The following is a 25,576-nucleotide window of genomic DNA, read 5'->3' as shown; positions in this document are numbered from 1 at the left end:
CCTTTACGTAATAATGTGTTGCTGCTGAAGCCTGACTTGCAGCAGTAGGAAATGTAGTAACGCTGCCGTACGTCACTGCATGCTGCGGTGGCCATGGCCCCTCGCAGCACTGATAATGGGTCCAGGGATGACTCAACCACTGATGCAGATTGGGACGTCAGGAAGAGTTGCGTTTGTGGATGTAATGAGAATTCATGAAGCTTCGGATAATTCACTTACGCGATCGAGCACCACCAATATAATCACCCAATAGCAATTATTAACGTAACAGTAGTTATGAGGAAGGTGTCATTTCTAAGCCGCATGTTTTCTGCCACTTGTCACAGTACCCAGGTGAGAGGTGTTTAGGGTCCATTATTGAAGATTTCGGCGCCAAGGCACATTTGACACGGTTTTTATACGGGTTTTGGGTATTTCCAGGGGTAATTTAATGACCCTGGTAATAGTTTGACCCTTCTTCTGTACCATGAACCTAAAAGAACGCCAAATTGAACTCGATTGATCTCCTTTTTGACTTTTGGAAATAGATGATGTGCGAAGCGCCTGAGAATACTCGTCCCCGTCACGTGCAGGGCAGCGATGACGTAGCGTGACGTCACAACGACACGTCATGACCCAGTAATAGTTTTCCTGACTTCTGACATTATAGAGATTGACGTGGCTTCAGGAACGCATTGTGCTTTTATAAAACGCCGAGGAAAACTGTACAGATTATGAATAGTGTCCTGGCTTAGTGCACAGCGTTATACATTCTCGCCTGGCGCCGCTACACAACCCGGAACGCGGAGCAGAAGGACTTGTGTTTGTTATTGAATTTTTCTCTCCAGTAATACGTCGAAAATCTCGGAAACGCACATGATTTAGGTGGTTTGGATGCCGCTGGGAGACTTAGTAATTCATGTGCTTTACCACACCGGAGGATTAGTGCGTAGCAGTGCCGGGGAGGGCCTGGGGCGGCGGTGTGTGTGCGGGGCCGTGGCGGGGCCAGCCATTACCACCAGGCAGCCTGTAATATACACTCCTGCCTCCTGCCTGCCGCTTCATCCACGCACGCGGATGAAATAACTGACGTACATCCAACACAGCAAGTGGTAAGCATGATTTTCCTTGTGGCAAAAGGTTGTTTCATGTCTTGAGTGCCTGGGTCAAGGTGAGACATTACTCCGTGTTTTTATTCAGGTGGGGCAGTTTGCAGGGCAGCGAACACCTTGCTCCTGTGCACTTATTTACTGAGAAGCTCGGCTGGTAAATATGTTGAACAACTTAATTCATTTTCTTCTTACTTCCTCGGCCATCCCCCACAACCCGGGAGACCTGGGGCAACACGAGTTTTTGGAGCTTAAGAAAGCACACATTCACTACTAATATATGGTAGTTCTTTCCGTTATTCTTTGCAAGAGGTCCACCTCCCCCTCCGCCACTCCAACTCCCCCATACCCCCAAAAATCAAGCCTGGGGTCCTGTGGGGAATTGGGGTTTTGGTGGGGAAGGGTGTGTCATTGGATGGCCAGCATAGTGTCACATTAATGAAATGCACATATGTAGGAAACTCGGAGGCCTTGCCATAAATGCAAAATCTTTAGAGGACTGTCTAGTATGGCTGTAAGACCCCCGAGAGTGTAGCGAGTCTTCAAAATTTTCTCAAAGTCTATTGTTATCCTGTCACGATGGCTTCCTTGTGAGACTAAACTTTTTACCAGCCTAGCATTACACCACAGAACGTAGTTCCTATGTTAGTAATATCCACAACGTGTATGGATCATTACAATTTCAGTAATAAAAAGGTCTTTAAGAGTTCTATGACATTTTCTCTATATATAAAGGAAACAATGGCGTAGGTATTTGTATTTTATAATTTTAAAGGACACTTACAATGTGTATGTAATGCGACTGCCATGTAGGGACATGCCCACCACCTCAGTATTATTCTCACTGCCATCATGGAAAGATTTGCAGACACTCAGTCTTCTTTAGTCTCCTCAAAATTTAAGGCTAACCCTCTCATTAAGTGTTAACTAAATATTTAACCTCTTTATTGGTACATGTATACATGTAGTTTGACAAAAGTAGCGGTTATTAACCTGTGTGCTAAAGTATGGTCATTAACCAAACAAGTCCAAATGAGTGTCACCAGGTCGGTGTGGTGCGACCAGTATTGTCCAATGCGCATGACTAGTTTGAGTAAAATGGAGGCCATAGTGATATGTGGCAATCGATAGGTCACTCTTGGGTCAGTTGACAGCAAGAACATTAGGACTGGACGACAGCTGTAACAAATCGTTTTATTTTGTATCCCAAAGTACCCAGTAACAATGATTATTGAATTTTGTTAAACAAAAAGTAAAGACTAGCAGTGGCATGTGAATGAGTAGAGCATGCCAATGTACAGTCCAGGCTGTTTTTCTACCCTCATATTCATTCCATTTTAGCTGTCTCTAAGCTACCCATAACATCAACTTAGCTGAAGTGGACGAGTTAACTGTCAGCATTGTACCATACGTAATTGTTTAATAATCAGTTGCAATAATACCTGGAAGGATAGGCTAAATTGAGGTTGTGATTTTACAAATAGTTGCCACCTCTTGCGCTAAGTTGCAATCAACACAGGGAAATTTCCCCAAGTTAGGGAAAATATTACGTTCTGTAGGCTGTTGAGTGTCTAGTATGTGACTGATAAGACGGGCAGATACAGAGAAGCCCTCCTTAGCAGAGGGGGGGGGGGGGGTTGAGGGTGATGAAGCCCCTCCATTAGAAGGGGGGGCAAAGCCCCCCAGTTAGAGGGGGGGGGGTTGAGGTTAGGTTATGTAAAGATAGGTTGGAGTAGTTTAACCCCCTTTGAACGCAAAAGTTTTCTCGGGAGATCCCCCTCGAACGCAAAAGTCAGCGGAAAATGAACTTTGAAACTGAGAAAACGTCATATAAGATGTTTTATAGATAATTTTCTGGCCCACCCTGCTGTGAAATCCATTTCTTTCTAGGATGTCGCATTTGGCTTGAATTCCATGATTCCCCCAAAATTCCAACTTTTTACTGGTGCGACCTACAGAAAAAAATATTGAAGAAAAGTTGCTCATTTTATCACGATGGAGTCTGTAAAATATAGTTTATAATCTTTGACCCGGAAATTTACTGCCTACAGAGAGCCAAAGTTGCAGTGAAACTCGAAAAATAATTTTTGTAAATTTTGTAATTTTTTTCATTCTGGAATGAATCTCATTGAATAAAATTTGTGGGAAAGCATCCATATAACTCTACTGTGAAATCAGACAACTACAACTAAACCAAAAAGACAAAGACTAACTAACAAAAATACGAAAAAGAAACCGGGTTATACTGCCCAGTACTCGGTAGACAGCAACGCGGGAAGAGAGCACTCAGGAACACGTCCGACCGCAACGACTGCCAACTGCCAACGTAGCTTGACTATGCTAGGCTGTGACAAGTGTCATTTCCTTGCAAGCATGGTCAGAACGCTACTATACCCAAAACTATTAAAGCGCGCCTGAAAAAACTAGTCTGCACCTCAAAAATAAAACAAAATAGTACAGGTAACTCGAATTCCGCGAGTTTGGTTTATGCGTTTTTTAAATAACGCGGGGCTCAAAATCCAAATAAATGTTTAAATAACACTCTTTTTTTCACTTACACGTGATATTTTATGGAGTGGCCACCAGATGTCTCACGCAACTGGACTCACACGGCACCGCGGCCACACAGTTGAGCCCAGTTCTTCCCGCGCGCCACTTGAACAACAATACAGTACCCACGCTGCCATGCTACTCAACAATAGAGGTGGGCTGGTACCGGTGTGGTGTCATGAGACATCCGGCTATAATAAGACATCCCATCCTGTTCTGCGCATGCGTGGAGCCCAATGTTTATAAACACAGTGTTGATATAGTCGTTTGTCCCAGGCAAGATGGCGGCAAGGCACCGTGGCACCATGGAAAATGGCCAAATTCAAGGATGACATGGACCCTATTATTCAGATACTACTAAATGGAGAGTATCCAAGAAACATGACGCTCAATGAGAAGAGAAATCTGAGGAGACAGCGGGAGAATATTCTACCTCCATGGGTAGAATAGTGTTGCCACTCATGTCATGGCTACTTGGTGCGACGAGCGGGAAATTTAAAAATCCTAAAAAAAATTCTATGACAATCCGTATAAAACCGAAACCATACTATTGGAAACCATACTATTTGAGGGACGACTGTACTCACGTAAATCGAGAGTTACCTGTACAAGGCAATAATACATCAGAGCTTCATATATATATATATATATATATATATATATATATATATATATATATATATATATATATATATATATATATATATATATATATATATATATATATATATATATACCTTCAAATGATGATTAAATCATTAAAAATCTACAAGTCCTCCTTCTCCTCCTCCTTGTGCAGGCGTGCTGGTTCTGTAGCTCATGCTATTGATGCTACTATCCCCAGACACACTCCTGCTCCTGTCGCTATCACCTCTTTTCACGTATCTGTCCATGTTTATTTGTAAACACTAAACACTAAACAATCGCAGTGAATCACTAAAAGTCAAAAGATTCTGAAAAGAAAAAGAAACTTGACACAGTGATCAGCTGGTAACACATAGCCCGCCAAAACGTGCGAAAGTAATGCCGCGGACTGTTTGTCGTCTTCATTTTTTTATCTTTGAAAATCTCAGGTGCGAAAGTCTGGACCCAAAATTTTGCCTGTCCGCACCTGTTACTTCCGCACCTTTGAAAACTTTCCGGGCTTCCACACCTCGTTTGGCAGTCCGCAGGTGTGAAGGAGCGGAGGTCCGGACCGAGGTGCGGAAGTGCCCAGGTATGCTGAAATGACGGAGTAGATGGACTTAAAAAAAAATTAAAGACAACAATAAAAAAGTATACAATTCATTTTATTTTCAGATATGATGATCAAGCCATTATTCTTCATAACATAATATTGAAATCAAGACCATCAGGCTATTTATAAAAGTGGCAGATCCTCCCCTCAAACAATGAAAAATTGTAATGATGGATTTCGAAGTTTGAAATCTTAAGTGGATTCTGAAAATATTCTTTGAAATCTGTGCTGGAAGCCTTGCAAATGTAGAATTTGTCTCAATTTTCAGGTTTTTGATGACTAAGGCACTTTGTCCAGCTCTACAAGTCAGTTGCAAGAAAATTCCACAGTATGGCAACAGCTGGACCAAGTAGCAGTAACAGCCACAGTGAAAGCAGCAACAATGCCTCAGGTGGTGCAGAGGGCGGGGAGGAGGAGGCTCCAGATAATTCCAACTTTGAATGTAATATCTGCTTGGATACAGCCAAGGATGCTGTCATCTCCATGTGTGGGCATCTTTTCTGGTAAGATACATCTTAACTACAAAGCTCATACATCAATATTATGTTCATAAATTTTTAGTATCCTTTTTCTTCCTTAATTGAAAAGGTTGACAAACTGTACAGCTTTCAGTTTTCATATTTTTCCTCTCAAGCTGGCCCTGCCTTCACCAGTGGCTGGAGACAAGGCCAAACAATCAAACCTGCCCTGTGTGCAAGGCAGCCATTTCCAGAGATAAGGTGATTCCTCTCTATGGACGAGGCTCTGGAAACCAGCAGGATCCAAGGTGAGTATAAGTAGCATAAGATGAATTTTATATTATTGAGTACAGAAATTTGTGGACCATTTTTGTAACTATTGTATTTGTTTCCCTTCAGAGATAAGCTGCCACCCCGCCCTCCAGGCCAACGCACAGAGCCTGAACCCCAGAATGGCTTTATGCCAGGCTTTGGGTTTGGAGATGGTGGGGGGTTCCAGTTTCACTTTGGCATTGGTGCCTTTCCTTTTGGAATATTTACCACTTTCAACAACTGGGGTGGTGGAGCTGCAGTACCTCCAGGTGAGTAGGCTTCAGAAATGTGTTTATTACTGTAACTGTATTAAGCAGAGATGCTCAGAACCAAATCTTGTGTAATGGTTCATAGAAAATGGCTCACTTTAATACCATACACCCAGGATATACCTTGAACATCCTGGGCTTCATGGAGAATATTTCAGGGTGTATACTATGTAATGCCCTAGGTTCCCAGGGGAATATCCCCAGATGAGAGGGCTGTATTTTTATTAAAGTGAGTCCCATACTAGCAGATTGAATCAGGTGTGCACAGAAGCCTGAGATAGAGTCTGCCCTGATACTGCTGTTGTGTAGAAAGGGTTAAGGCATTGTGAGTGATGTTATTTCAGAATTTTTTAGTGTGACAACTTTTTGAGAGGAGAGGGGAAACTCAGTTTGTTTTGACAGTGTATTGTACAATATTAGTCACATTTAAGGAAATAATACAATGAAATATGGTTTCCTCTTGACTTACACAGTAATAAGGGGAAGAGGTGGTCTGTTAATACAGAATGTCCAGTGATATTGAAGTAGGCATGTGGGCAAGAGTACCGTTTTACTCTTTTTCTCTTACCTGCTATACCATTACTGTTGGAGTATATTCACTTCCAGTGCTACCAGTATGATATTTACTTTTTAAGCCTGAGGTATTACCTGAAGGAGCTTGTGTATGGGGATATATTTGTTTACTGTGGTATCAGTGCATGGTAGTGGGTATGCTGCATCTCAGTGCATGTGGCTATAGTTAGCTGAACTAGAGGAAGAGAGATTTTTTTATTTTTCTGTTTATAATAGTACAAACTAAGTTGCTGATGTATCAGTTGACATAGTTCAGTGCGTGTAAATGCTTCAAAGAAACAGTTAACCTGGTAGCAGCGGGGATCATGTTTCTTAATGGTCCCTCCAAGCGAGAAAAATGAGAAAAAATCACCCCTCACACAAACCATTCCATAATACATATCAAAGCATTTGTGATCAGATTATGTATCATCTATTTTGGGGTGTTTATATCATGGCACAAATTTGGCCCGTCGCTGCTACACGGTAAAGCCACAAATTTGGCCCATCACTGCTACCGGGTTAAGGACTGTGATCCAGTCACAGTCAGAACTAACACGTTTCAGCACTTGATACCCATCACCAAATTGGTAAACAGCCACATAATACCACCAGAATAAGAGATCATTATTGTATAAGGCATACTATACCTGTGCTGTTATTTTAGCCACTCTGTATAAGAAAAGTAACCCTAAGCCAAGGTGTGTAACATAGCCTTACTAAGTTTGCAATTCAGCCCCATAATACATGAGGGTTGAGGTTGCAGTCTTGCAGTAGTGGCCAGTGCAGAAACAGTCAACACAAAAGCATGTCTGCTGAATCTTTATTCAAAGGTAGTGAATCATTATACAGTGGCCACAAGAATGATCTCTACATCAACCAAATGCTAGACACAGTAGGATTTAAAATTAAACATATTAAGTTTACACAAACCTACCTTTATTTTTTATTACACATCTTCAATAATATTTTGTCTTTGCTCCCTTGAGTCACATCACTTCCCTACTTCTGGAGGGCATGGAGTGTGCTAAGCTACAAAATAGTACACTAAAGCATCACTCATTTCTTTTAGAGTTAGCTGGTTGAGTTTCTGCAGCCATGTCCTTTAACATTTTCCAGTAGTTCTCAAGGGAATTCCCTAACTACTCTAGCCATGGAGGTATTAAGGGTGGAGAGGCCCACAGCGCCGAGCGCGCTGTACTGGTGAGTGAAGCCAGTTTTCGTGGTCTCAGCTGTCAAATCAGCCGCCATATTGTTCAAGCCGTGAGGTATGAATACGAGGGTGTAGCACGCCTAACATGGAGGGCGCTTGCCCTTAGAGTACCGCATCCATGGAGTGACTGCTGCTTGTTCTACACTGGACAAAATTACTCCCATTCTTATACCTGACAAAGTCTGTGAATCGGCTTCGTAATTTATTACTGTAAATATACTGTAACATGTAAGAAAATACTGTACATGTTATCCAAGAAGCGCAGTAATATATTCATGATCACCAAGAAATGCGGTGAGGACAATTCATCACCAAGATGTGCGGTCTTCTTTACTAATACAAGTTAGAAAATTGTAAGCGGCAAGCATGTACTGCCAGTCTGCTACACGAACCCTCATGAAATATCACACGCGGACACATGGTCTGGCCGGCCGCTCATGGATGTACATCAATGTGGCCACTCATCTCCGGCTTGAACAATATGGCCGACTGACAGTTTAGTGGCTTCAAACCGCGAGACTCCATGCCACCCCTGACTCTAGCACATTGGTGTTATTGTGTGAACCATTTCAACACTGTTACTTTTATTACTCATTCAGGAGCACCATCATGCATGAACACATCACACCAGTGGACTCGATAAAAGTTTAGCATGTGGTTCCTCACAGTAAATTTTTTGGTGTGTTGTGTTCATGTTTGATGATGTGTGCTGTTTCATCCATCATCAGCAGCAGGAACAACCAATTGGATCAGACAGTGATACTGTGGTTTTACAGAAGAAACTAAACAGCCAGTATGAATGGTTCAATAATTGCACTATTCAGTTCAGCATTGACAAATACAGCATATCAAGTGTAGAGAAAAGCAACCCTCTAAGTAATTACACATCAAATAGCACAGTTCTTGCCTTCTTGGTCATTCCAGCTGTGAAAGGGATTTAGGTTTGCAAGTTGTTGCAAATTTATACTTTAGCAACACACTGGTAAGGCCAAAATCTTACATACACCGACTCACCTGCAACATACAAGGACTTTCCTCCCAAGCACCACCTTAAATATTCCTCCCCATGGGCCCAAAGGTATGAGATTTAAGGTATACTTATGTTTGGAGGGGTTTCAGTTAAGGTCGGCTGAAGGTGTTGGCATTGTAAGCCAGCCACTAGTAATGTAGAGTTAATATTTTGATGGCCATGTTGCTTGCTCCGTGTTTGACAGCAGACCGAGTAAAACTGAGGTGTTGCTACGACCGCATCTCACAGCTGACTGAACTACAGGGCAGCTTGCGTGCCCTAGTCTCACCGGAAGCCAGTATTTTAACCGAACATTCCAGAATATTCTTTGCAAGGTTCGAAGCGAGATCCAGTAGCAACTGCTAATTCCATAAAGTTATTTTACTTAATGGCATATATTAATCTCGCTTTATCTAGCAGCCATGCCTTTAGGGTAAATTACTAAAGAGTGAATTACTAATGCAACCTCTGGGCACTGAAGTATTGCCTTTATTGTGGAAAAACTCAACCACCCAATTACCCACGGCTGCTCAGCTTCGCTTTCAGATCCCAGCCCACTTCCTAGACAACCCTCGCTTCCTAACAATGTGAGCTGCGATCGTTTACCCAGAAATCAGTGTATTACTGCTGCAAATCATACAAATAGTCTTTTGGGCTTTATTTCTAATGGTGTTAGTAACCAGAACACAAAAGTTATCCATTAGTTGTATCTGGCATTGGTCAGGCCCAGGGTTGGCAATGATTAAATCAAATTGATTAAATCATTGATTTTTTTTTTTTTTCCTTTTACTAAAAGTATTCCATAAGTTAAATGATGTGCTCTAAAGATGGTAAAATAAAACAACCTATTCATGTGCAATGATTCATTTATTCTCTTCAAGCCCATATTTGTTGCACACAGGTGTAGAATACTCCAGAGAGCACCATTTCATGGGGTATAAGTGTGGGATTTTCAGAATTTTCAGGACAGTAGAATCTCGTGTTACAAAGGTGGCTCAATATAGCCTATATCCTCCTCATCTGGCACATAATCCTTGTCTGAACCAGAGTCTGAGAGTGCTCCCACGTCCTCTTCAGATGAGGAAACCTCAAACACACTGTATCGCCATATGGCAAAAGGAATTGGCGGCCGCGACATTGTTTAGACTTGGTCTTAATCATGATCTTGATGTCACAGGTGGCTTGTGATTCCTCCCCAGCTTGGGTAGTGTTGCCAATGCTACAAACGCACTCGTGCAGTGTTGCCATTGTCTGCAGCAGTCTCTGTAGCAAAAATAAACCTGCTACATCGACTGTAACAGTGTATAGCAAGCCCGACGTGTATGAGCGTTGCTAGTATTTCCTGCAACCATAGGCGCTGACGTGTATACGCATCGCTAGTACTGTACGGGTTAAGTCTTAGCCTCAGTAACCTGCAGCCAAGCAATGGAATGAGTCAGTCAGGAGTTATGTTGTGTGAACCTCCAAACTCAACTAGTTCTTTCTGGTTTGTCTTCCAAACAGTTCAAATGAAAGTACTTTATCAGACATAATTGATCAGGTTGGTTAACAAAATTTTCTATTGATGTTATGAAATCATAAAAAAAAGACTAAATCCAACAATCTTTTAAGTACATCAGTTATTGAGTCAATATCTTAACCAATTTGTTAAAAATCATTCAGTGAAGGGAAACATGAGTGTCTGCTGCCACCCTGCCCCTCGAGGGGATGCCACTGACTCATTCCATTGCTGTTGCAGAAATGGAGAGAGAGTTCCCGCAGCTCCTGCAATATATTTTGCTCATAGTGGCCTTCTTCTTCTATTGGAATCTCTTCTTTGGCTGACCTACAAGGTATTTTACAGATCATGTTTTAAATTTGAGCCAGATGGTAGTTAGTGTTGATTACAAAGGTTGCCCAAACTGGCATAATTAAGTAGAGCAGATTAGTTTTCTTCCAGATCTTTAGAATGTCAGAAAGGTGTTTATGTGTATTTACCTAGTTGTGATATACAAGAAAAGAGCTACACTCTTTGGGTCCTGTTTCTGAGTCTCAGTTGGTTGATTTTGTCTTTTAAGTTTAACTCATTCAAGTTTTTTTGTATTGGATGGTCATATTGACCAAGCGCTTCCACAGTTCAATGCATGAATGTAGAAAACTAGTTCTTTACAGCTTTTAACCATTTTAATGCTAAATGCTCGCTGCGAGCTACAATGTCTTGAACCTTGCGCTCACAATTCATGTTCCAATACTATTCCACACTCCATTGTAATGTTATTTTGATTAGTGCACGTCATATGGCGAGCAGTCCCTGCCCCCCTCACCACTATGATAATAAGCTAGTCGTATAGTATTTCCCATTTCCTTTACAATGATATACTTGAATATTTGCTACAGTGCACAGCAGTATCAGTGCATATGACCGACTGTGCACTTGAAGGGTTCAGCATCTTTTTTTTTCCCAAAATTTCTTTAAATGCCCTCTTGTCAATCTCCTATCTCACACAAACAGATCTACTCTATGAATTCTGCCTATCGACTCTTCCCTACATTTTTTTGGGACACTGCAATCATGTCACCTCTCTCTTCTTTCTTCCAAGGATGGCAGCCCTACCTTTCCAGTCTTTCCTTGTAAGTTCAATCCATCAAGCTAGGAATGATCTTGGTTGCTGCTCTTTGTATTCTCTCAATTTTGATGATATATTTCTTTTTATTTGGGGACCATACTACTGCCATGTATATCATCCTAGGACAAATCTAAGCCAATAGTATTTTCTTCATATCTTCATCTATGCATTGAAAAGCCATCCTTATGTTTGTCAACAGCCTATGGGTCTCTGACAATCTTTTGTGTTTTCAGGTGATGAAGTATCTTTCACCAGTGCTCTCAGGTCCCCCTCCTCTTGTGTTTGTGATTTGTTCATTTTCCAAGTAGTAGTTCAGTGATGGCCTCTAAGAACTTTTGTCCATCTCCAGTAATTTGCATTTGCATTGAATGTAATTTTATACACCTGGCTCCATTTGCTAATCCTCTCTTAGAACTTTTTGCAGCATTTTCAGTCCTCCTTAGTCTCACTTTTCCTTGTGATCTTTGAATAATCTGCAAACAGGCTTTTATAACTTTGTTTCATTCAGAGGAATTTTTGTGGCACTACTACAAACATGCATGGTCCATCTGCTGACAATTCGGCTGTTTGTAAGGAAAGATTGACTGGGATAATGCTTTAATTATAGGAATATAGACTGGGAAGACCTAGTGGGTGACCTGGAAGGTCGAGGATTTTCTTGAAGTTATACAAGATAATTTCCTTAAGCAAGTAGTTACTGAGCCTACCAGAGGAGATAACATATTAGACTTAGTCCTAACTAATAATGGAAACTTGCTACATGAGCTGGAGGTGGGCGGAGAGTTAGGAAATAGTGACCACAGAACGGTTCGTTTTAGCTTAGACTGGGCGGTAACCCGCGAACCAAACCCAGTGTTAGTGCCAGATTTTAGAAGAGCAAATTACGAGGGGCTTCGAAGACATTTTGAAGGGGTAAACTGGGATAATTTAGGGATTCATGAGGTTCAGAACTGTGGGTTGGAGAGCCAGGAGAACCAGGTAGAAATGTCTTACAATAATTTAGTTTGAGTAATAGTAGAGGGGCAAGGACAGCATATACCACAGCGAACACTTAGAAAAGAAAACAATGGCCCTAAGTGGATGACTCGTGGAGTAAAACACGAGATGGGGTTAAAGAAGGGAATTTATCAGAAAATAAAGAATGGTGAAACACATCTCAGGGGCCGGTATGTCGAACTATCTAGATTAGTGAAGAAGAACACCAGGATAGCAAAAAGGAATTGTGAGATCAAAGTAGCAAATGAGGCGAAAAGTAATCCTAAAGGCTTCTTTCAGATGTATAGAACAAAAACACGGGAGAAAATTGGACCGCTGAAAACAATCACGGGAGCTAGTAGAAAATTACGAAAATATGAGCACATTGTTGAACGACTACTTCCTTTCAGTATTCACACAAGAGGATCGAACGACTATTCCAGAAAGGGTTCAGGTGTACGAGGGCAGGGATGGCGATAAATTGAGGGATATAATCATTACCAGACAAATAGTTCAGAATGAGATAGATAAGCTTAAGAAGAATAGGTCGCCAGGTCCTGACGGGATATTTCCGAGGGTATTAAAGGAATTAGGTGATGTACTCAGTGACCCACTAACCGACATCTTTAAGATGTCGGTAAATACTGGTTATGTGCCCAGCCTATGGAAAGTAGCTAATGTGATGCCGATTTTCAAAAAGGGGGACAGGTCAGCTGCTTCAAACTATCGCCCAATTAGCTTAATATCGGTTATAGGCAAGATGCTGGAGTCCATAATAGCCAGGAACATTCGGGAGCATCTAGAGAAACACAGCTTAATTCACGACTCACAACATGGGTTCACAAAAGGTAGGTCATGCCTCACCAATCTCTTGTCCTTCTACAATAAAGTATTTGAGGCGGTAGACAGAGATGAAAATTATGATGTAATCTATCTTGATTTTAGTAAAGCGTTTGACAAAGTTCCTCACCAACGACTGTTGCTTAAATTACAGGCTCACGGAGTAGAGGGTAAAGTTTTGAACTGGGTCAAGGCGTGGCTTAGCAATAGGAAGCAAAGAGTGCAAATCAATGGTAAAAGATCTGACTGGGGATATGTTACGAGTGGGGTCCCACAAGGTTCGGTATTAGGTCCACTTTTGTTTATTATTTATATCAATGACTTAGATACAGGAATTAGTAATGATGTCAGTAAGTTTGCAGATGATACCAAGATCGGTAGAGTAATTGAGTCAGATCAGGACACTAGTATTCTCCAGGATGAACTAAACAGATTGTATGACTGGGCGGATAAATGGCAGATGGAGTTCAGTGCAGGGAAGTGCAGTATTCTGAGTGTAGGTAGGAACAACCCCTCTCACAACTATTGCTTAAATGACACTCTCATAAGCAGGTCTGGGTGCGAGAGAGATTTAGGGGTCTTAGTGAGCTCTGATCTCTGTCCAAGGGCACAATGCATTCAAGCTAGAAATTGAGCAAATAGGGTACTGGGATTTATTTCAAGGAGCGTAAGCAACAGAATCGCCGAAGTCTTCCTCAAACTATATTTAGCATTAGTTAGACCTCATCTTGACTATGCGGTTCAGTTCTGGTCACCTTACTATAGAATGGATATCAAAATGTTAGAATCAGTGCAGAGGAGGATGACTAAGATGATTCAGGGGTTGAGAAACTTGCCATACAAGGAAAGACTCAAACAGTTAAACTTGCATTCTCTAGAAAGGCGAAGGGTGCGTGGAGACTTGATCGAGGTTTATAAATGGATGAAGGGCTTTAATAAGGGAGATATTCATAAGGTTTTGTTGGTAAGAGAACTGGGTAGGACACGAAGTAATGGGTTTAAACTGGACAAATTCAGATTCAACAGGGACATAGGCAAAAATTGGTTTACTAACAGGGTTGTGGATGAGTGGAATAGGCTTAGCAGTCATGTGGTGAGTGCCAATACAATTGTCACATTCAAAAATAGATTAGATAAATTCATGGACAGTGATATTAGGTGAGGTTAGATACACGGGAGCTTAGGTTCAAAGGAGCTGCCTTGTACAGGCCTACTGGCCTCTTGCAGACTCCTACGTTCTTATGTTCTTATGTGAATAAAACCCACACTTGCAGATGAAAGGTTTATATTTAGCACAGTTTTGGTGGACACTACCACCATCTTTAGTGGGAATTAGAAGCAGGAGAGAAAGTGAGAAAAGTCAGTACAGATCTTATTTTAAACAAAAACCTACGTGTTAACATGAGAGGATGGGGTAAGAAGGGGTGGGTAAACCCTATCCAACAAGACACGTAAGGAGTCAGGTCACCTGTCCTCTCCCATGCTGTGACGGACAGACAGGGGGATTCAAGGAGTGGGAAGAGATCTTTTAACCAGTGACCTCATTACTGTATCTACCTTGAAAGTACCTTCATTTAAATTATAATTGTTGTGCTTCTTAGTACACATTGTATAAATAACACATTTTTTTGTAATGTAATGAACAAAAAACGTGTTACTGAAGCAAATGTATTAACCCGTCCAGCCCCGCTGACGGCTCTGAGCCGTCACGTATATGTGTAATGCTCAGCCCTGCTGACGGCTCTCAGCCGTCACAGCAGTCATGTATTATACACTTAAACCACTGCCTGATGTGTGATGCTGATGGATGGCAGTCAACGCCGTACCTCCCTCCCCGCCACCAGCTGGATGACGCGCGAAGCATAACCCCCTCTATTGAGTACTAAATGGCTATAGTGAGTGATTTTATATACTTCAGGTGTTATAACTTTGGGTTTCCAATAGGTTTCCGAGAAAATAAAATATTCGAAAAATTTGGCGGGTCTGGGTGTTACCGCATCATACAACTTGGCGGGGCTCATCAGGTTAAGAAATTTTTTTTTTTTTTTTTAATTTAAATGAAGGTACTTCAATTTAAAGTTAGACACATTATTCTTCTAGATTTCCCTGTTATTATTTAACTTATTATAATATGATTTTTAGTTTTATGATCTAAGCCACCTTAATTTAACAAATGAGATTAGGATCAGTAAACATGTTTTAATGTAGGCTTTTCTTTCAGCTCCTGGGACACAACAATACCAAGAGGAGAGGTTCCTGTCCCAAGTGTTGATGGCAATGGCCCTTTTGTTTCTCTTCTGGCTCATCCTTGTGTGAGGTGAAACTGGGTGTGAATGTTGGTACAGAAGTTAGATGAGCAGAACAAGATGATTGTTATTCTTTTGATTGCTTTTTGTGTCTTCAGTGTACATGAGCCAAATGGAAATGTGGTTCCTGGGATTTTATTTGCTTTAACAGAAATTTCCTCCCCTTTGATGAAATCATTATGATGCTGATGGTTTTTCTTGTGCATCAGAGATATATAACTATGCAGATTTTAATAAACAGGATTTTTTGTGTAAGATACCCAGAGAAAATGGAAGGTTTTCTTGTTGATACTTTCAGTAGGTTGGGGTTTGCATGTTGGTGCCTCCAGTGGGTATTAATTGAAAATCCTGTTCATTGGACCGGGAACTCATATGTTTGCTAACAAACCACCCGTGTGCTGTCTGCTGTAGTCCTTTAATTTTACCATTTTCCAAAACAGCAGCTTTTGTTTAAACTTAAAGGTCTATAATATTTGTACATTGTGGGAGGTCTGTAATGCTCTATGGGATGTCAGGTTGTAAAGTTTCTTATGTGATCATAGGGGAACCAGCCTTTAGTTAGTTTTCCTTCATTTTACTCCTTGGCTGAAAAGTTTTTCTTCCCCATTCTTTTGTATTTAACTTTTTTCATTAGGTATTCTGTTCTGCATATTGAATAAGGGAAAAATGGTTATGTGTGGTCAGGAATGATCTTTCCAGCTACGAGAATTTACTATTACCACAAATAAATTACTTCATTGTATCACAATCCAAAAGTACGTTAGATAAAGAATGTAAAGCCACTGGGTGACAAACTTTAAGATAAACAAATCCTGCACATGTATATACACAAATGACAAGTGCTGACTTTGCATGATTGTCAAGCTAAATACACAGAGGCATTTATTATTTAACTAATTCAAAACAAATCTATTTCAAATGAAGTTCCATGGAAATTGATTTCTCACTTCAACTAATGGTGATATAAAATTATCTTGTCTGATAATGGTGTTATAATGAAGCTTCTTTTATCAACACTAATCAACATGGTTAAAATGAGCCTCCTATCTGCTGATTGCTGAAAGTAAATATATTTTGTATGCAACTAATGGTAATATAAAATTATCTTGTCTGATAATTGGTGTTATAATGAAGCTTCTTTTATCAACACTAATCAACATGGTTAAAATGAGCCTCCTATCTGCTGATTGCTGAAAGTAAATATATTTTGTATGCTGGATTAATTTGTATTTTTCACTAGTGATGCAAGAAACTTTTTTTCTCTGCTGTGTATCTGTAGTCATTCCACTACCCTTGCCAAGTGGATATCACCTAAAATAAATAGTTTATCATAACTGTTAATAATAAATATAATGCTGCAACAGGAAATCATGAACTACCATGACTAAAACAGAGATGTTAATTATCTGTGCTCACACTATGAGTACTAACTTATAGAGAAACTGGACAAACAACTGTTGGCTTTAGCCACTGATGTCAATCACATTATGTGCTCTTAAGGTCTGTATAAATTTTGGTTGACTGTCCAGGAGGATAAGAAACAAATTAGGACAGATACGATAGTATTCTTTACCAAATGATCAATGACATCGTGGTAAACCTAACCAAGAAAGTGTAACAGTACAAGGCAAATGGTGAATGGTGTATGACCCAGGTGGTGTGATGCTGAACTGCTTGTTACTTGCTGCTCTGTCAAACTGGAAAAAAAAGGTGTTGCTTGGCTACTCAAATAGCTTGACATTATGAAAAATATTTTGAGTTAGTAGAAGGCATCTGGTAGGTGGTATATGTCACTGTGTAGTCATTTTGTTCTTCTACCGTTCTTATACCTTTTTGTCAATGCTGTCCTGCATCTATATCATATAGCACAAGCTCTGTATTCCTCACAAAGCCATTAAGAGATGACCTAGGATCTGTAATTTTTATAATTTCAAATCTAAGTTATTCTGACAGGGTCATGAGGTGTTCTTCCTAAATTTGACAGTGGTACAAGTAGAATTAGTGAAAGCCTTTTAAATTTGAGTAATTGTTCTTACTTAGTACACCAATGTTCAGAAAAAAGGAGCATAAGCCAACCTGACTGAAAAACTTATATTCCTCTGTTTGCCAAAGTCTAACAAGTTGTTCTTAAAGAAGTCCATGTAATGCATTATAAACAGTTTTGACAAAGGTTTTTCTGCAGCCATGCCTTTGCCTTCATCTGTTTAGTAACTTGCTTGCAAAGTGCTATCAAGTCATCAGTGTCCATTTAAACATTTTGATCCAGCATTGAATAGACTATTGGCTATACACGCAACACCACACTCAGCCACCCAGAGAAGTTTCTAGGAGATACTCCTAGACAGTTCTCTGGGGTGTCAACGAGATCACAAATATGACTAAATACTAAAAAAGTTTGTATGTAGAAAAACTTTTTGTTGGAGGTATCATACAATTGTACATTAGTACATTACCACATTATGAAAGGTTACTTGGGTAAAGCGTCACTGTTGCCATGGGGATGCACACGAGGGGCCTCTAGCGGCAAAGAGACGAACTGACTGCTTCCAGTCTATTCAGCAGAAACAAATTTATATCTATCCAGTACATGACACACACACACACACACACACACACACACACACGCACACACACACACAACCCAGTGGTGTAGAGATTAACACCTTTGGCTCATAACTGAGGATATCAGAGTTCAGATCCTGTGCCAGTCCAACACAATTTGGATATATTTCCTTTCATATTAATGCTCCTATTTGCCTCACACATGGTAGCCTAAGATGTAAGTTGAGTTAGGACACCATCAGGCAAAAGTAGGACAACACTCCTGCCCTTTGCCTAGTATGAATGGAATGTGAAGCAGAAATGGAGACCGAACAACATGTACAAGCTCATTTTGTATACAAGTAGTTAAATAATATAAGAACACACAAATGCATGATATAAATATATATATCTATATATAGATATATATATATATATATATATATATATATATATATATATATATATATATATATATATATATATATATTTTCCCTTGTTACTCACATTTTCAGGACATGTGGTGGGCCCAGTTCTACTAACTGCTAATTAGCAATGCTAACTTTTCCAGAACATCAGCATTTCTGCTAACTTTGGAACCTGTTAACAGACAAATTAAGGTGAAGTTATGGGCATATGCTATAGCTACACATGGCCTCAGTACTTATTTCAGTCACATTGTCCTTTGAGCCTGTGGTCGGAATAACCAGTTACCCCGAGAAACAGGGCCAGTGTGATATCTGGGTTACCATGGTTTACCTTCCTCAGGTTTTTTCAGGTACCCATTTATTGACCAACCTGAAAAGAAGGATGAACACTTTGAATATGCATGTCAAATATTTGGCCCAGGATTTAGAACTTCAGCTTTAGGTCTGTTTTGTGTTTTAGACTGCAGTCCAAAATAAACAAACCAAAGCTAAATTCACATAATAAAAGTGAAATATTATCATTAGATTCACAATTGTTTTATCAGTGGTTTATTGTTAGCCAAATTAATTTTTTTGTTAATGGATGACCAGTTATGAAAGCAAATCTTTCAGTTAGCTGTGCCCACCATTGCCATTTTGATAATTACTCTAAAGGCAGTGTCACACTGGCAATTTTCCTCCAATCGTTGGGGCTATGGGCAACCACGGTTGCCCAACCGGGAATGAGTTGTCAGTTGTCCGTACGGATGGAAAATAGTTGGGGATATGAGCAACTGCGCGGCTGTATGTAAACTAACAACAATGGCAGTGGCTGAGGAGTGAGGAGCAGTAGAAAGTGGCCTACTAAGAGACTTGTAAAGTGGACTGGCAGAGCTCCTTTGTTTACTCTTTTATTGACAAGATAAGAGACACCCTGTGCTGTGGGACCACAGTTCAAAAACTTTTTTCTCCATTCTATGAAAATTGTAGAAGTACTCTCAGCCGCCTTCCTTCCATTTAACTGCAGCAACAAGTCCATAACTTGGGTAATGACATCTTAAGCTGCAACAGCCCTTACTTTAGCAGACGGTGCCATGTTGATACAGGGTGACTGCTTTGTTTATGTTGTGGATACGGGCAACTGACCTTCGTCATGTGTTACGCACACCCAGAAAAGTTGGAGTTGCTGGTTGACCCTACTGCCAACGCGGTTGGAGGAAAAGGGCCCAGTGTGACACAACCTTAAGCAACAATAGTCTCAACTTTTGATAGGTGTGGCACATGCACATTGCAAGCTCGTGATTGGATGAAAATCAGTGTTCTATATTGTTAGCTACTTGTGGTAAATATTAACCCCTTCACTCCGGCAACGCCAACGTCGGCGTCCGACGGCGTCACCGTATGGAAAGGGTTAGTCCTCTTCTAAACCTCTTAATCCTCTTCTAAACCTCTTAAGAGAAAATGGAGGAGGATTAAGAGGAATTTAGAGGAGGATTGAGAGGTTTAGAAGAAGATTAATCCTCTTCCATTTCCTCTTGACCCTTTCCATACTGTGACGCCGACGTCTGCGTCACGGATGGAAAGGGTTAAAGCTATTTCTTCAGTATTTTATTTAAATGTTTATTTATACAAAGAACCCTCACTTTCTTATATAAATACCAAGCATGCATATTTGCATTGATAATATACCATACAAGCACTTAACAGACGTATCAAGCAGTACAGTCACGTCATACAAGAACAAACAATAGGCTTTAGAAATATCTATGCATCATCATCATCATTTTGTTTAACATCCATTTTCACTTTTCCTGAGCGGTTGGATGCATACAACTTACATATCTATGCACTATCTCAGTACTTAAATATCTATGCACTATCTTATTTCAGGTACATAAAAATGTAAGTGCAAATAAAAGGTAGTATAATCATTCATTGCACGTAAATCACATGGATGATATTCAAAATAGCTGATCATCACATTCAACAATATTTCTTGCTATTTTGAATATTAATAACCCATGTGATTTACATACAGCTGCCTTTTAGTTACACTTACAGAGTTATATGTCTTATGTACCTGAAATGAAATAGAGCATAGATATTTTAACACTCATTGTTTGTTTGCATATTATCTGACCATACTGTTTGATACAAGTTTTTTTGTGTGTATGCTTGTAAGTTGTATGTTATATTATTGATGCAAATTGGCATGTTTGGGACTTATATATGAAGGTGTGAGGGTTCTTTGTACAAATTAACATTTAAATATTTGCCACAGATAGCCAACGCAATAGATCACATTGATTTTCATCCAGTCACGAGCTAGCAATGCACATGTGCCACATCTATGCTCATGAATGGGCAGATGGAATTAAACTAACTATAGTTGCCTTTTATGAAATACAGTGGAAAATACATACATGAAGGACATTGGAAAATGGCTTTTTCCTACAGTGAACTAATAATGGCTAAGAATATATATATATATATATATATATATATATATATATATATATATATATATATATATATATATATATATATATATATATATATATATATATATATATATATATATATATATATATATATTCAGCTTTAAATTGTCTAAATGGCACCTCAAAGCATTTTGTTATGGGTCTTGAGTTTTTATATATCCTATGCAGGAAGTGTGTGGGTAGTTTTCTTACAGCTAGTTGTTCTGTGGTGTATAATGTCTACACACCATCGAGGATGGGGCCACGCAAGTTTTCTGTAATTTGTAGTCGGTAGTGAAAGAATAAGGGTGATGTGATACATATGGATATACTTATTTTCATAATTCAACTATTAAAATGACCAGTGTGGGATGAAAGATGGAGGTTTGCCTTTTTATATTTATTGTAAGAAAACAGGACTGTTCCTCTGCAGGCTTTCACAGTTTTTGAAAGTTAATATGTAACTTAAGATATACTTTAATTCTATTAATACACTGTCGTGTACATTGGTAGGGGATAGTCATGTCTCGCTTTAGTCAACCCCATGAGACATTCCACTGTATATGTAAAGTAGAAGGTTCATTCATTTTGTATACTGTTGTATCTCATGAGATGCTGCTGATAGGAGCTTTCCTGTGACCTTAATACCATTTCCATGTTCCCCGTCTTACTCATTACTTTTTTTTACATTATTCATCCCTGAAAGTAATTCTTTTTACATTTTACAATGATTATGTTTAGTGACTACTGGTGAGGGACTTGAAAGTGTCCTTCCCATTGCTCACAATTAGGTTGTTTTACAAATTTTCTCTTTTTACCCAAATATTATAGTGTGTGTGTGTGTGTGTGTGTGTGTGTGTGTGTGTGTGTAAATAATTTTCTTTGTCTACAAATCCTGTAAGTTAAAAACTTTTGTGGTTGGTTAATGATGTAAAAACTTATATTTTATGTAAGTTGTATACCAAGATAATATATATATATATATATATATATATATATATATATATATATATATATATATATATATATATATATATATATATATATATATATATATATATATATATATATATATATATATATATATATATATAAGATACTGTACATGTTTTATTGGAGTCTGCAGCAGAGAGTATTGTTTAAATTTTTGTCAGTTTGTTTGATTCATCATACGAGAAACCGTTGCTGGTCCCTCAGTGTGACGAGTAGGTGTCTGTAATCCATGTTCCTAAGATGTCCTTTAGTCTACATAGTAGAGATCTTCATTGGTAGCATGACACAGTTGTGACAGGAGGCTTAAATTGGTCAGCTGTTGAATGTTGATGGTGGCTGCGTTGATGTAGATGTTGATTGCTTTTTTCATCCTCCATCCATCTTCTTTCATCCTTCTTTCATCCTCATCCTTTGTCAGGTTCTTTATGGAAAATTATGGGGTGGTCTTAAGGTGTTGCCTATTGAACACTAATGCATATTTTGCAATGCTGTGGTGTGGAATTTTGCCATCCTATAGATGAGTGGTAATTCTTCTTAATAAGGTGGTGTGGTAGAGATGATAAAAAATTACCACTCACTTACAAGACAGCACGATTCAATGCCACAGCATCACAAAACCTTTACCAGCACTGGACAGAAACATCTAGAAGACCAGACTGTAATTAATTAAGAATTAAGAAACTGACAAAGCACAGTTGAGTATGACAGAAGTAGTCAACATCAACACACCCACCATCAACATTCAACAGTTGACTGAGTCAAGCCCCCTGTCAAAACAGTGTGCAATACACCTGCTGAGTGCTGCCACGTGCTTGTCCTCAGATAGTGCAGATATACCTGCTACCTAACCACTTGCCTTCATCTGCTATCCATGAAAAAGGTCTACTATATAGACCAAAAGACATCTTAGGAAAATGGATTACAGACACCTACTTACCAAACTGAGCAACCAGCAATGGTTTCTCCTAGGAATAAAAAAACAAACTAACTACAAGTTGACAATGCTGTTTGGATAATGGTGGGTGCCAGTGTGCATTGGAGGTGATGTATGTATTTGGTGAATGATAATAGCTGGATATGTATCATTACGACTACTTTCAAGCTGTAAACCTGTTATTTATATTATGTCATTATGTCTGAAGCACTTATGTATTGTACATTGATTAGAGGATGGCTCTGCTGAATAATCTTGAAATAAGGGCCTTTTTTGTCTTCAGTTTATCATGGTAACATATGATATGCCTGCACTTTAAAGTATCATTAATTTCATTTTCATGAATTTGAAGCTACTCAGTGCAAAGAATATTAGAACATTAAAATTCATGTATAGTAGCCACTAAAAGTTCTACTTCTGTGCTGGCTTTCTTGTTTTAAAACTAAAAAAAATTCCACAATGCTTGCCAGTTAGAGAAGTAGTGTGGCCAAATATACAATGCACTTGTGTTTCGACACGTCTCTTGGCCCATGGAATATCTGTATTGGTGACAGAGGCATCAGTTTTATAAGTGAAAACTGGAAATATGTATTTCTATATATATCTAAACATACTAGATAGATTAGGAGACATGACAACAGTACACATCTACTCCTGTCAGGAAACAGATCAGCATTATTCCAGTTGATTTAGAGCTATTTAATCTCTTTTTATTCTGAAAACACATCTGTGCACCATGGGTGAAGCATCTATAATAGTGTTTTGATAATGTATATATTTGACAAATTATCTAATGTATGTATCTTAACAGAAAACAAGTATGACACATATATGCATGTTTTGCAATATATGCTCAATTTCATATGGTGTATGTTCATAAACCTATTCCCAAACTGCGTCCAGCTACCCATTTATGTGTGAATTACTATATTGCAACCTTTGCTTTTCAAGGCACACAATTGTCCCCATTCCTTGCACAGACATGACTTCTGAACTTCCTAGTAACTTGACAGGACATCATTGAATGGACCTGCACAACACTATCTTCAGAGTAATAGTAAGCATATCATGAGCTGGAAAGATTTTTTTTTTCTTATAGAAAGTCAATAATTTTAAAATATTAAAAAAATATAAAAGATATATTTATTTACATTAATATAAGACATTAAAGTGAGGGCTCAGACAAGGACATAGATAGTAATCTTAAACACAAATGTAAGAGAAGACTTAACAACTGAGTACATAGTTTTCTTTTTAGAATGTATATGTCTGAGGGGTGGAGGTGTATAAGGATGTCAAAAGTTTTGTGTCCACATGTTGATATCAATAATAAAAAAAAATGATGTTTCTGCATATTTTTAATGTTTTTTCCTTCATTATAATACAGTTAACCCTTGCTTTGATAAACTAACTAGAGGGAAGGGGGTGACATAATATCTGAAAATAAGTTATATCTGAGGGATCCAAACTTTTGGTATGAATATAAGGAAGTTTGTTCATTATATGAGCTGAAAGTTAATTATTTCCGACCATTTTTGTATACAGTACACCCTCGTGATTGTGGTTCAGTTTTCGCTGTCCCGGTATTTCGCGTTTTTCTCTGTAAGACCTATTAATTTTGATATCGCGTATATTTTCGCCATTTCGCGGCATTCCGCAGCATTGTTTATGAGTTTAAAGCTTGCGCGTCACTGTAGAGTGGCCGTACGTACTGATTCAGCCAATCAGAGCGTCGGTATTGTTTTCTCGGCCGCTGATTGGCTGTTGAGTTCTAGAAGCATCTCGCTGCTTCGCATCTCGCAGGGAGAGAAGCTGTTTGCCTTGTTCTGTCTCAGTTTCGCGTGTCTCCCTACAGTGTACGGTGTGTTTCTATTGTTTTAAATGTGTGTTTAAAGACCTTAAAATGCCTTTAAAAGTACCGTAAAAGTTATAAAAACATGCCTAGGGTGTATTTAAAAAAAAGAGTATTTCTATTTCGCGGATTTTCACTTAACGCGGTTGGGTCTGGAACGTAACCCCTGCGATGGATGGGGCATTACTGTATAACACCAGACATAAGCCCGCATTTACCGAACACGTTCGATAAATCATTACATACCAGAAAGGCAAAAAAGTTTGTTCAGGGCAAAATTCGTTATATCGAGGTCCATAGAAGCAAGGGTTTACTGGATGCCATACTGTTCTCTGAAGGTAATGGTAAAACAGTTCCTTACAATATCACTTTTCCAGACGCAAAACACATCAGAAATGTGAGAAGTGAGATGAAAAAGAATGTACAGAGAGAAAAAGACATTGGTAAAATGATTAATTATAGGTAAGCAAGGGAAGAGAGTAAATAAGGAATTTGTAGGAAAACAACAACAACAACAAAATTTGTCTGGTTTTGTTCTAGTTTGTCCACCTGTGATCTTTGTGATAGTTGATATTGCCTGCAAGAAAACGAAACATTAAACCAACAGACCAAACAAGCAAGAACTGAGTGAACATCAACGTGGGGTAATTCTTTCTAAAATCTGCCATATATGTTTGTTATAAAGCCTTCTCTTGATTACGTATTGCTCTGATGTTTGCGCCGTGTATTGGAGCCGAAACAGGACAAGTAAAAGAGCGTGAGTAAAAGATATCGGTGAGCGAAATATAGAAACAGTAAGCAAGCTGAACCTCTCTCTGCGAGCTATTTTGTGACTGACAGCTGATTACTACAACAGCGGCCGAAAGGCGAACAGAGACCACCTGGAAGAGATTGGACAGGAGGACTTAGTGGTGGTGGAAGGAGGGGGAAACAAACTGGTGGAAGTGGGCGAGT

The 25,576-nt window shown here is 39.2% G+C and overlaps 1 protein-coding gene across 1 annotated transcript; it reads left to right on the top strand.

Moving 5' to 3' along the window:
* Positions 1 to 638: 638 nt before the first annotated feature.
* Positions 639 to 24,119, top strand: LOC127004421 (E3 ubiquitin-protein ligase RNF185-like). Its single transcript, XM_050872090.1, has 5 exons — positions 639 to 1,091; positions 5,144 to 5,378; positions 5,510 to 5,641; positions 5,733 to 5,914; positions 15,331 to 24,119. Exons 2-5 carry the CDS (start codon positions 5,206 to 5,208, stop codon positions 15,423 to 15,425), a joined length of 582 nt encoding a protein of 193 aa, XP_050728047.1. The 5' UTR covers positions 639 to 1,091; positions 5,144 to 5,205; the 3' UTR covers positions 15,426 to 24,119.
* Positions 24,120 to 25,576: the final 1,457 nt, after the last annotated feature.

This window comes from Eriocheir sinensis, chromosome 28 (genome assembly GCF_024679095.1).
Source record: "Eriocheir sinensis breed Jianghai 21 chromosome 28, ASM2467909v1, whole genome shotgun sequence".
In the NCBI taxonomy this organism is placed as follows: Eukaryota; Metazoa; Arthropoda; class Malacostraca; order Decapoda; family Varunidae; genus Eriocheir; species Eriocheir sinensis.
The sequence above is the reverse complement of the archived record's forward strand: the minus strand, read 5'-3'. Positions and strand labels throughout refer to the sequence as shown.